At 39.5% G+C, this 12,850-nt stretch overlaps 1 protein-coding gene across 5 annotated transcripts in view; it reads right to left on the reverse strand.

Annotated features, from left to right (window-relative positions):
- Positions 1–1,193: 1,193 nt before the first annotated feature.
- The window catches only part of SUMF1 (sulfatase modifying factor 1), a 110,743-nt gene continuing 99,086 nt past the window's right edge, over positions 1,194–12,850 (reverse strand). For 2 of the 5 annotated variants that reach the window (XM_036870062.1, XM_036870061.1), the window contains 3 exons: positions 11,562–11,621; positions 2,952–3,010; positions 1,194–2,302 (listed from right to left, as the gene is read on the reverse strand). In XM_036870062.1, coding sequence (XP_036725957.1) covers positions 2,104–2,302; positions 2,952–3,010; positions 11,562–11,621 — 318 coding nt within the window. In that variant the 3' untranslated portion in view covers positions 1,194–2,103. Of the gene's footprint in view, positions 2,303–2,382; positions 2,497–2,951; positions 3,011–11,561; positions 11,622–12,850 lie in introns of those variants that run through there. The other 3 variants (XM_036870066.1, XM_036870064.1, XM_036870063.1) reach the window with 2 other exon arrangements.

Here is a 12,850-nt window from a genome sequence, read left to right on the forward strand (position 1 = left end):
CTCCAGCGGCAAAGTTCCTTAACATGTGAGTGGTCTGCCCCTACCTCTGTTTTTCCTCATGCTCCCTGTTTTTTACACACGATTTTGCAGAAGGTGAGGTTTTTCAGAAATGCGTATACGGCATTAAAGCTGCAGTTAGTACAACTACGATCCTGTCGGTCTGTTCGTAAGTCAACACACAATTTGTATAAAGCACAGTGGCCACAGCTGTCTGTAGTCTGGCACGCTCTGTAGTCAGTAACCTAGAAATGTGGTTCTTAAACGAAGGCCTTGTTAGGATTTCACTATAAATGCTTTCTAACATTATGCTGCTGCTAAAAATGCAATTCTAAAGACTAAGCCAAAACACACCCCAAAATATTTATGCTATATAACATTAATTACCAAGAAAAGAATCCAAAATACACACACTAAAAGTATAACCATGTGAAAAATGTAAGTAAGTGGGAGGTAACAAGTAAAAACAAAAACTGTGCTTGGGTAGTGGTGACTTTAAGAATAAAATACCTTATTTCCTCCATTAGCCTTTTCAGTGAAGCAAATGCTTTTTTTTGTTTGTTTGTTTTGCCCAAATTAATCATCAACTGATGAAAGCGTGTAAAGAAACATTTTATGTCCACAAAGTGACAGACTAACAAATGTGGCCAAACATCCCAGCAACACAACTGTTTCTCACGATAATTGTTTTAACATTAGGAGGCTAGGTGCAAAAGTAGCAATCAAGAGTTGGCTGAACACTTAAGAATATTATGTGACTTAGTTTTTGAACAACCAACATAAAGACAAGCCTCTCCTTTCAAATGACATGCTAGAAACAAATATGGGGTCTTCAAGGACCGGGGAATCAGGCTGGGATCCTGATGATAGGGACCTCTGGTTGGAAGCCATCACTCTAAGTCAAGGTGCTTTCCTGGCATGTGAAGCAGCTGTTGGGTTTCACAGGCAGGAGGCACCGCCCTTGACCTTGTCTCATCTACTGAGGCACGAAGAAGCACGGTCATAGTTAGGTTCCTGGCAGAACAGCCTTGCTTTTTGGAATAAAAATTCCCACAAACTGCTCAAATAGCCAAGTTATCAAGTAGCTAAACAACATGAAAGTTTTCTAGCAAACAAAACGCATACATATCACAAAGTCATTTCTTTAAAAGAAAACATAATAGAGGGAAAGAGAAAAGGAAACAATGAGAGTGAAGCCTGATTTAGCAGATACCACTTTATTCGACACAGTGCATGATCTGAAGCATCTGACACTCCACAGCCAACAAGATTTCCTACTTCCCTATTACAAAATACTGGATACCCTGAATACAGTTCATTCAAGGTTCTTGTTTTTTTTCTCCTACATTTAGAATTAAACAGGTTTCTCCATGTAGCAAACATTTCACATTCACCAAAGGCTTTGGGGAGAGGGGGAAATAGGGCTTGTAACTGCCCCCCTGAACCAAAGGCACTTAATGTTAAAATATAAAGCACAGTAAAGTCACCTCACAGACATCCCTGCGTGTTCAGATTGCTGAACTTGAGCGCACCATCACTGGCCCAAGTGGGATTCATTATAACAATGTAAAAGACACTGATTTCCTTGAAAAAACAAAGTGCCGTATGAATATAAAGACCCATTACCGCCACCCCCCCATTCTTTTCTGAAAATAATATATAAGAGAACAATTATTTTACATGATTAGTATTACCCAAGGTTCACACATGGGAAAAAACAGCTAAAAAATAACCTGCCATAAACTCTCACTATAAAATCACAATAGAATCTGATATATTCAGACAATTTGTGAGTTGGGAGACAGCCTCAGAGATCATGTTGTGCATCCCCTCACTGGACAGATGAGGTCACTGAGGCCCAGGAAGGTCAAGTGTGGGACCCTGGGGTCTAACCCCAGGGGCAGAGCCTGGGTAGAACGCAGACCTCCTGAGGCCTAGCTCAGGGTGCCCTCCACCGCCTTCCTCTTTAAAAGACTCTCAAAGGTAAAACATGAAATACACCACACAATAAAGCACACTTGCTGATGCAGGTCAGTTATTTGGTCTCGCCACACGGTTCCTTTGGCCATCGGGCAGGTATGTAAGCCACCTCGGGGTGGGAATTCTTCACACGACATGGTTCAGCCTTCTGAGGGAAGCCGTGTGCAGGTTAGACACGACTTCTTCTCCGATTCGGGAAGGCTCTTCGTGGCTCTTAGCCTGTGGTGGGCAGGTGGTCGGCTGCACAGCGGAATCCCAGATTCGAAGCGGAGCTGTCAGGTGTGTTCTGGCTTCGAGCGGCACAGCGATACCTGTAGCAGTAGGACTTTGCAGAGAGAACCAGACACATGAGTGCTCTTGGACTCTGGGCTGAAGGCTCTCAACTGTCAGACTGATGTTGTACCCAAGTACCAACTGTAGAGAGTTATGCCTACCTGCAGACAGTGCCTGCCCTACAGGCACCCGCCTCCTGCATGTTCAGAGCTCACCACATTCTCCAGTGTTATGCTATAAACGTGACTAGACATAGTACAAAGATGTTGGTGTCAGCATTACTTCGAACAGTTAAAAAAAACGTAACAACCAATGGTTACATAAGTTGTGGCGCATCCGTAATTTAGACTAGTAAGCAGCCATTAAAAGGCATGTTTTCATGTAACATTTAATGACATAGGGATTTCTCAGGATACAATCTTAAATGAAAAAGTCAGAATACAAAACTGTATATGCACTATGATCTCAATCCACGTATGCCAAAGAACAGCAGACTGGAAGATTCAAACTGCACCACAATCCGAACAGTAGTTATCCTCAGGCAGTGGAGTTTCAAATTTCCGATGATAACTATGTATTACTTTTATAATTCAAAAAAGTTATTTGTACATTTAGAATAGCATTTGACAGGAAACCAAGTAATAAAGCTAAATGGCAGTTGAGAAAATATTAATTACGAGCAACATTAAGATATTATTTACCATCCAGCAGGTTGGCAAAGATTGAACAGCAAGCCCAGGAACATCAAGAGTAGGAAAGGCTGTGGAAAACATTTTTTCTTAATACATTGCTTTTGGAGTTTAAATCATAGTAATTCATAAAGCTATGTATCTTTGTGTGGGGGACTTGTTTGGTACTGTTTTATTTTATAAGAGCAGAGTATGGTATATACATATGCACAAAAACACAGACATCAAGCTCTCCAGGCATGGTGCTAGGCGCCTTCATCACTTATTTGATTTGATCATAATGGCCAGAGGAATTAAATGAGTTACCCTAGATGACACAGTTGTTAAAAGAAGTAGAATTCGAACCCAGGTCTAACTGTGGTGTGCTTGCCTGCCTAGCAGGAGTCGATACTCGTAGATGGAAAGGCATCACAACTCACGATTCTGTCCCACCCCTGTTATAGCCCCCTGCATGTACACATGTACTTCCACAAATAAGAAAGCCTAACACATATCCCTGGTCACCTACTAGATATTCAGTGAATAACCACAGATGACTTGATTCAAACACTTCAAAAGCTTCCACATTCCAAAAATAACCATGCATGGAACTCTTATGTCCTAAGATTATTCTTTGATCAAAAATAACAGAGAATGAAAATAAACTAGTTACCCTGTGTACCAAGAGCATCAACTCTGAGTGGGCCCTGGGAAACTCAAGTCCCTGCCGCTGGTTAAAGAAACTGCACAAAGAATCATGTAGAGTAACTCTGGAACTCATGAAGGAGAGAGAATTTGTGGAGGGGCAAAATAGGTCAGCATGAAAGAGGTTTTTTGTTTTTTCCTTAATTCTTATTATTCTCCTTTCTCTCACAAAAGTTGAATGTTTCTAATCTTCATAAAAATTATCTCTAGAGCTGACAAAGGAATTCTCTGGAGCACTTCCACCATGAAAAAGAAAAAAAAAAAAGACATGGTGCTCTGTCTTTTATAGATAGCAAAACAATAGCAACCAATTTTCTCATTTTCCCTGTGGCCAGTGAAGAATGTAACACTATTACCAATATTCAGGCAGGCAGAGGGAAAATGAATAAAAAAATATGCCTGAAATAATGAAAGAAGTGATGGCACCTGCTACTACCTGTGACTGGGATGCAATGGAAGCTCTAAAATGACTAGAGGTGACCATGCAGGAAGACACAGCAGAAGCTTTGTTCCATGTAGGGCCTACTCACTGGGCTGCTGTGAAGCAAAGTGCTTTGGTATTTCTAGAATCAAGCTCCTGTGGATAATGCAGGGCCCCATGCTCTCAGTATGTGTAGTGAATTTCACATTGGAGCAAGAATCCAGTTCAGGGCGGGGGGGGCAGGCAGACAGGGACGTTCTTGTTCCATAAGTGTACCACACATGACAAAAAACAATCAAGCGTTTCCTGATCGCCTTCTGTGCACACTGTCCCGCTGGAGATCACAGGCTAGTTGAGGAAACAATGATTACACATCAAAAAGCTACAAAACAAGCTAGGATTAAAAGATTCTGAGGCTACTACTAATTCAGGGGAGGAAATGGTCACTAAATGTCTAATTTTTCAGGAAAGACTTTTGAAGGCAGAACTTGGCCAGAGCAGGATTTACGTGATTATGGCAGTGGTCTTCTGACTTGAGTATACAGAAGAATAGCCTGGAGAGCTCATGTAAATACCTATTCCTAGGCCACAAACCCAGAGATCCTGATTCAGTAAGTCTGGTGTGGGGTCCAAGAATCTGCATTTCTAACCAGCTTACAGGTGCTGCTAATGCTATGGGCCCATGGACCACAAACTGAGTAGCACCGATTTACAGGACTTAGGAACGAGGAAAGAAGGTATGTTAAGTGGAGAAAACAATGACATCAGAGGCATGAAAATGGAAAAATTCAGGCAAGTGAAGAGGATAGCAAGGCCACAGCCTGAGAGTGTCAGAGCATGGTTTATTTATTCATTAAATGTTTGAGAGTTTACAACATGCTAGATGCTATTCTGGACACGAGGGAAGCAATGCGGAACAAAACAATGTACCCGTTATCGGGAAGCTTACATTCAACAAGGAGTTAAGTAGTCAGACAATAAATAAACGGATAAATTCAAGACTGCTTCTGGCAGTGGTCAGCTTGGAAGACAGTTAAATAGGGAGAGAGGACTAGGCCTGACTAGGTGCTACTTAGATAAGGTGGCCTGGGAAGGCTCCTCTGAGGAGGCGCTGCGAAAGCTGAGCTGCCCAAAGATTTAGAGAATGAGAATTCCAGGCAAAAGCAATGACTGGTACAGAGAGGATAAATGATAAAAAGCAGGAAACGTGGGTGGAAAAATAGGATAGAGTCACATTAAAGGTGGTCTTCTTGGCAGAAAGAGGTTGGGCTTGACACAAGTGGAAATTGTGACAAACATTTTGCTAATTTACTCACCTGAAAAGGCAAAATCCAAGACTCATTAGCTATTTAACCTTAGGCAAAGCCTTTCTGAATCTGCTCCCTCTTCCGATTAAATGGGGCTATTAATGGAATAATGTCAAAATGCTTCATCTTATCTTTACATGAAAAAGCAAAGCAGTAGACATGTGGCGATTATTCAAAGTGTTACTTTATAATGAACACAACACTCTTAATTAAAGGAACTCACTTTGCCTGTCTTATCTGACCTCCCTGGGTTAACCTGCTTCCTTACTAAAACAAAAGCAGCTTCTCTGCAGGACTTAGTGATCTTGTGTTTGGAAGATGATTCCTTGCCAGCATCTGAATATGGTTACGCATTTGCTACAAAAATAGGAAAATTATTTGTTATATAAATGGAAAAGGTGAAGGGGTATCTCTGGTGACAAGGCATAGGACTGAGATCTTTGTTGGATGGCATAGTTCAATAACTCTCAAACTTATTTCTCAAATTATATAACAAACTGTTTTAAAATTCGGTTTTCATACGCCACAAAATGCAGGCTGTAGCAACTGTGACGAATTGTGCCTGCCTGGAACACTGTGATCAGAAAAGAGATCCATGATGTATAAGAGATTCTTGACCATAGCCATATTTGAAGACCCGGGTACATACAGCATAATTCCATTTTGGGAAGAAAAAATAAAAGTGCACCAAAAAGTTTGGTAGAATACTATTAATAGTTTTCTTCAGAAAGCAGGGTGAACGATTTTTTTCATTTTTATGTTTATTATTTATTTTCTAATTTTTATGCAATGAAAATGTTTTGCTTACATAACAAAAAAGCTTAAAATCAGTGACAACAAAAAGAGCTAGTCCTTTTTTGGATCATAGCAGTACCTAAAATCTTCCATTAACCTAAACGATGAAGAACTAAACCCTAAAAAGCAAGTCTCACTACAAGTTAGTGTCCTGAAAGGTCAGGACCATCACATGAGAAAACAGTCAATTCACATTATCATTCCACTGCAAATGCACTCATTCACTCAGCAAACATTTATTAATAAGTAGTTCATTTTAAATTCCAGTAATGGGCAGCTAATGAAATACGTAATTAAAGAGGAAAATGGCCTGATTTCATATGTCCTCATTGCTTTTTCTTTTTTTTCCAACTCTACTTTTAGCACCAAAAATGGTTATTAATGATGTTAGGTCTTTGAGTGGTTGAAATATGGGTCATTTTATTAATTAAGAACAGAGGTAGTAGTGAGGACCTGTTTTAGCCCCACTTCATCAAAATGGCTAATTACTTTGTGAAATTGACCTCGATATCTGCACTAAGAATATGATCCTGGATTCAGGAACAATTCATTTAAGATAATGGCTTACCAGCCTTGGGGCTCTGAAGTCAAGTGGGACGGCAATATGGTTTTTATGAGAGGAAGACTTTTAGGGATAAAGAACAGTTTTAAGGTAATTGTAGCTCATTATGAACAAAATGATTATAGAAAAATGACACAGCACAACTCAGGTCTCTCAATTTCCCATCCATTGCTCTTGCCACTGACACTTGGACAACTCCTTTTGCTAGTAATCTTGGTGTAAAATGGTGGGGTTGAGGGGGTAGGGGAGCTAGGATTTCGTCAATGTTGTAGGTTGGGCTAAAGATCCCACAGAGATTAATCTAACAACTTCAAGAAAGACTAGTATTTCTTGAGTACTTACTATGTGAACTGTTCTAAGAACTTCACATGTATTAGGTGACTTAATCCTCTCAATAATCCTGAGGTACGCATTATAAGCATGTGCATCGTATACACAAGGAAAAGACTGAGGCACAGGTATGGTAATCGTGTGCCTAAGGTCACATGGTTTGTAACTGTGAATCCAGGATTACAGTCTTTTCAGTCCCATTCCAGAATCTGTGCTCTTAACACCATGTTGACTCATAGTTGTTCTTTCTGTGCCTCGTCTCCTTACTGAAGCTATACTTTGGATGGACTTTCAAAAAGTCAAAAATAATAATCAGAGCTTACTTTAGACATGCAAACTGGCCCTGGGCCACGATCAAAAGTAAGTCACCTTCTAAGCAAGGTGATTTTTTTTTCAAAATGAATTAAATTATTCTTTTCTCTTTTTATTTTCTTTCTTTTACTGATTTTCACCTGTGCCATAATAATCATTTCCAGGATTCTGCCTAACTAGTTAGCAGTTCATTAGTTGGTTTTTATTCAAAAGAGAAAATGGGGGAAAAAATCTTATTATAATAAAGATGATGATTAAGAATGATGGTGTTGGACTTCCCTGGTGGCGCAGTGGCTAAGAATCTGCCTGCCGATGCAAGGGACACGGGTGCAAGCCCTGGTCTGGGAAGATCCCACATGCCGCGGAGCACCTCAGCCCGTGTGCCACAACTACTGAGCCCACGTGCCACAACTACTGGAGTCCGCGTGCCTAGAGCCTGTGCTCCGCAGCAAGAGAAGCCACCGCAATGAGAAGCCCCTGCAACGCAACTAAGAGTAGCCCCCGCTCCCCACAACTAGAGAAAGCCCACGTGCAGCAACAAAGACCCAATGCAGCCAAAATAAATAAATTAAATAAATAAATTTATTAAAAAAAAAAAAGAGAATGATGGTGTTAGCAGCAACTAACTTACGGAGACTTTACCATGAGCTAGGCACTGTACCAAGTGCTTATTTACTTTGGTGCATTTATTCCTCATAAGAACCTTACAATAGGTGCAATTATGATGTACGTTTTACAAATGTGAAAACTGAGGCTTAGAAAGGTTAAGTAATTTGCCTAATGTTACAGGCAAAGACTAGCAAGGAACAGTTACAGAACTCCAACCCAGATCTAATTCTAGAGTCCACATCTTAATATACTTAGTGGCAGTTAAAACTGCCACTCTTAATCTAGTGTAAAGAATAAGCACTGAAAGTAATTCACAGCCAATACTGCGCTGTTTTCTTGACTACACCAAAATAACCAGACTGACGTTAAAAACCTACATCATCTACAATTAACTTGACCAAAGATCCTAGAGCTGCCATTTCTCTCTGGAAAACCTTGTGGATCCCACTCAGTTTTGTCACTCTGCTATTCTCTTTTCTGGAATACTCTCTCCATCACTCTGAGCCTGACTAAATTAAAACTTATCCTTCAGGGTGACTAAGAAAAGTTAAAGATGTATAATATAAACTCTAAATCAGCCACAAAATTTTTAAAACAAAGAGTTATAGCTAATAAGCCAAAGGAGAGAAAATGAAGTGATAAAAAAACACTTAATCCAAAAAAAGTTAAGAAAAAAAAAAGCAAAAGGAAAAGAACAGATGAGACAAAGAGAAAAACAAATCTCAAGACAACAAATTTAAACCCAGCCATACCAACAATCACATTAAATGTAAATGGTCTAAACAGCAAGTGAAAAGGCAAAGTTTATGTCAATAAATTCATTAACTCAGATGAAATGGACAAATTTCTTGAAAGACACAAACTCCCAGAGCTTAATCAAGAACAAACAGATAATCTGGATAACCCTGCGGCTATTAACTAAATTAAATGTGTGGTTACAATTCTAGGCCCAAATGGTTTTCCTGGGGAAATTCTATCAGACATTTAAGGAAGAAAAATGCTAATTCAACATTAACTCTTCCCCAAAAAATTCAAGATGAGGGAATATTTCCCAACTCAATCTATGAAGCCAGCAATACACTGATACTAATACCAGACAAGAAAAAAAAACAAAAAAAACAAAAAACAAGAGACCAATACCTATCACGAACATATTTTAGCAAACTGCATCCAAAATATATACAAAGGATAATACACCATAGCTAAGTGGATGTATTCCAGGAAGCCAAGGATGGTTTAACATTTGAAAACAGAAAATCAATGACTATAATTCACCATATTAACAGGCTGAAAAAGAAAAACCATATAAACATCTCAATAGCTGCAGAAAAAGCATCTGGCAAAATCCACATCCATTTCTGATAAAAAAAATTCTCAGAAATCTAGGACTAGAAGGAAACTTGCTCAAGCTGATAAAGGGCATCTTTGAAAACACTATAGCTTATATCATAGCTAATTTTGAAAAGTCCAATGTTTTTCCCCTAAGATCAAAAAGTAGGTAAGACTGTCTGTTCTTACCACTCCCATTCAACAATATACTGGCGGTTCTAGCCAACACAATACAGCAAGAAAAAGTAATAAAAGATATCCAGATTAAAAAGGAAGAGGTAAAATTGTCTATACTCACAGATGGTATAACCACTTATGTAGAAAATACAACAGAATCTACAAAAACAACAGAGAGATCAACTCGATGCTTTGTGACGACCTAGAGGGGTGGGATAGGGAGGATGGGAGGGAGGCTCAAGAGGGAGGAGATATGGGGATATATGTATATTTAGAGCTGATTCACTTTGTTGTACAACAGAAACTAACACAACATTGTAAAGTAATTATACTCCAATAAAGATATATATATAAAAAAAGAGTCTACAAAAACATCACTAATATAGATGAGTTTAACAAGGTTATATGACACAAGATAAATATACAAAAACCAACTGTACCATGAAAATGTATTTATTAAAAATATATATTACGTTAAAAGATATTTTAAAAGAATAAACTAAGAAGCTTATAAAAATTTAAAACATTTAAAATAAGCAAGAAAAATGAAATGTTAAAGTAGACACATTCATATGCATGGCACTGGAATATTTTGGTGTTCATGCTTAAAATGTTTTTTACAGGATTCATTTTCTCCACTTATCTGTGAGAAAAAAATCTTCTGGTCTTTAATTCTTACAGAGTAAATGGACTCCCAATTAGGAAAAGTGCCATATGTCAGACACATAACTGGTGGTAATTAGGGTTTTGAGATGCTCTTGTGCAAAAAGAGATTCACCTGTTTTTCATGAAAGTCTGGTTCCCCAGCAAGAGGATTCAGCTACACCTGCAGCAACAGCTTGAATCAGAGGAAAAGAATCTGGGACTACAGACAGATGGGTATATGAACACCTAAAAGTACTGGGACAACATAGGCCAATGCTTTTAATTTAAAATTAAAATTAGAATTTTAAAGATAAATCTGTCCACATCTTGTTATAAAGGTAGGTGTAAAGCATAAAGTGAACTCAACTCTATGAACTGCCACCTAAATAACTACACTAAAAATTCTAAGAAATGCAGAAGACACACACCCCTATGAACTCACACATATACATAATTTAAATAGGTTCTCTTTAGGCCAGTGGCTCCCCAACTTTGATGTATGTTATGATCACCTTGAGAGCTTTAAAATCCTGATGCCCAGGTCACAATTCAGAAATATCAAGTCAGAATGAGGTGAGTGAGGAAATAGGCATCAATATATTTTATAGATCCCAGATGATTCTAATGTACAATAAAGTTTGAGAACCATTATTTTAAGGCAAAGTTTGACAATGCCTCCATTATCAAATTAATAACTTAATTTGGGGCCATTACAGTTTTAAGTCTCTAACTGCCTAGACTGACTGAATTACCATAGGAAGCTTCTTTTAATAACAATCTGCAAAATGCCATGTTTGCATAGAGATAGAAAGACAGAAATTGAAGTGCTAGAGATACTAAAAATATATGATTTAAAGAAAAGATGGGAGAGAAGTGGTATTCGATTTCTGAACTCCTTAAAAAGGTTACTCATGAAACACTGAGTTACTTTTACTCGCCAAGAACAACCAACTCTGACACTGAAATTATAGCCCAAAGAGAAGAATCATTCTCTGAGAGAGATGTTTATTCCACAAAGCACACACTATATACCTAGGACACTTGGGATGTTTCCATTCCAGTATACCACAATCTACCCTCCATTTATAACTCTCAACTTAATCTCAACAGACAAGCCAGAAATTTACAGGAGTCTCAAATAAATTAAGGGTGTGCTTCCAGATTTACATGCTGGAAACCAGATATACAGCTCACCCTGATTCATGGGACAACAAAGATCTCTCAAAGGGTCAAGATACAACAGATGGAATATGGTTGACAACAGATCATTTACAGCCTCTGCTTCTTGCACCACTTTTCCCCATGCCTGTGCACAAACTTTTTTTTTCTGGCGTTGATGGAGATAGGTATGTATTAACAGAAGTGGATGAGACATCTTGGGGCTAACGTTTACAATGGATCCATAAACCTGCTGTTAGAACACCAAAACAGAGTTTAGTGACTTGACTTACCTTATGGCACATGTAGGATCCACCTTTCTTCACCCGGTCTTTCCCAGAAGGGGGGCCTTTCTGTGGATGAAGAGAAGAGAACTCGTTAGTCCAGAAAGCACAGCTGTCCCTCCCACAGTCAGAGGGTCTATTTTAATCCAACCAGCTCTCACATGGTTGCCTAAAGTCTCCACATGCATTTCTGCCCCTGGGTCTTGCACCTGCACCCATGCACCTTCTTGAATGCCCACCTTTCCAAATCCTACATCTTCTGAGGTCCAGCTCAAGTTCCGACTCTTTGGTGAACTCTTTGTGACTACCTTAAGCAATCCAAACCCCGACAGTGTTTCCTACCTAGACGACTAATAAGCTGCTTCGCAGCACCTCTTACATCACCTTCTCACACTGATGGGCAAATTTATCCTGCGTTATAACTGGCCAGCTCAACTAGACTGGCAAGCCTCTTTGAATTATGTTTTTAAAATCCTACTGTGCAACACCTAATAAACCCTTTGCTGACTGAATAAACGGATATGCTTTTTATCTTTAAAAAAATTTTAGGTCAGGTTTACTGAGGTATACTTTATATACAGTAAACTTTTATACTTTTAAAACTTTTAAATGCACACTTCTGATGAGTTTTGACAAGTGTATAGTCATGTAACCACCACCACAATCAAGATATAGAACATAGTTTATCTTTTTCAAAAAGATTTATACAGTGTTTATTATGAACCAAGTAGGGTTCTAAGTATTTTGCAAATATTAACTCATGTAATTTCTGTAACGACTTCTGAGATTAAGCAAGTGCCAGAACGAGGATTCACACCGAGGCAGCCTGGCTCCAGAGTTTAGAGACCAGGAGTATAGGAAACTGGGCAAGGCCTAAAAGAAGGCAAGAAGGAACAGTGGCGGGACTTTGCTGGTGGCTCAGTCGTTAAGAATCCGCCTGCCAATGCAGGGGACACGGGTTCGAGCCCTGGTCCAGGAAGATCACACATGCCGTGGAGCAACTAAGCCTGTGCGCCACAGCTATTGAGCCTGAGCTCTAGAGCCCTTGAGCCACAACTACTGAGCCCATGCGCCACAACTACTGAAGCCCATGCGCTCTAGGGCCCGCATGCTACAGCTACTGAGCCTGCGTGCTGCAACTACTGAAACCTGCGTGCCTAGAGCCCATGCTCTGCAACAAGAGAAGCCACCACAATGAGAAGCCCACGCACCGCAACAAAGAGTAGCCCCTGCTCACCACAACTAGAGGAAGCCCGCACGTGGCAACGAAAACCCAACGCAGTCCCCCCACCCCCAAA

This window comes from Balaenoptera musculus, chromosome 11 (assembly GCF_009873245.2).
Source record: "Balaenoptera musculus isolate JJ_BM4_2016_0621 chromosome 11, mBalMus1.pri.v3, whole genome shotgun sequence".
Lineage (NCBI taxonomy): Eukaryota > Metazoa > Chordata > Mammalia > Artiodactyla > Balaenopteridae > Balaenoptera > Balaenoptera musculus.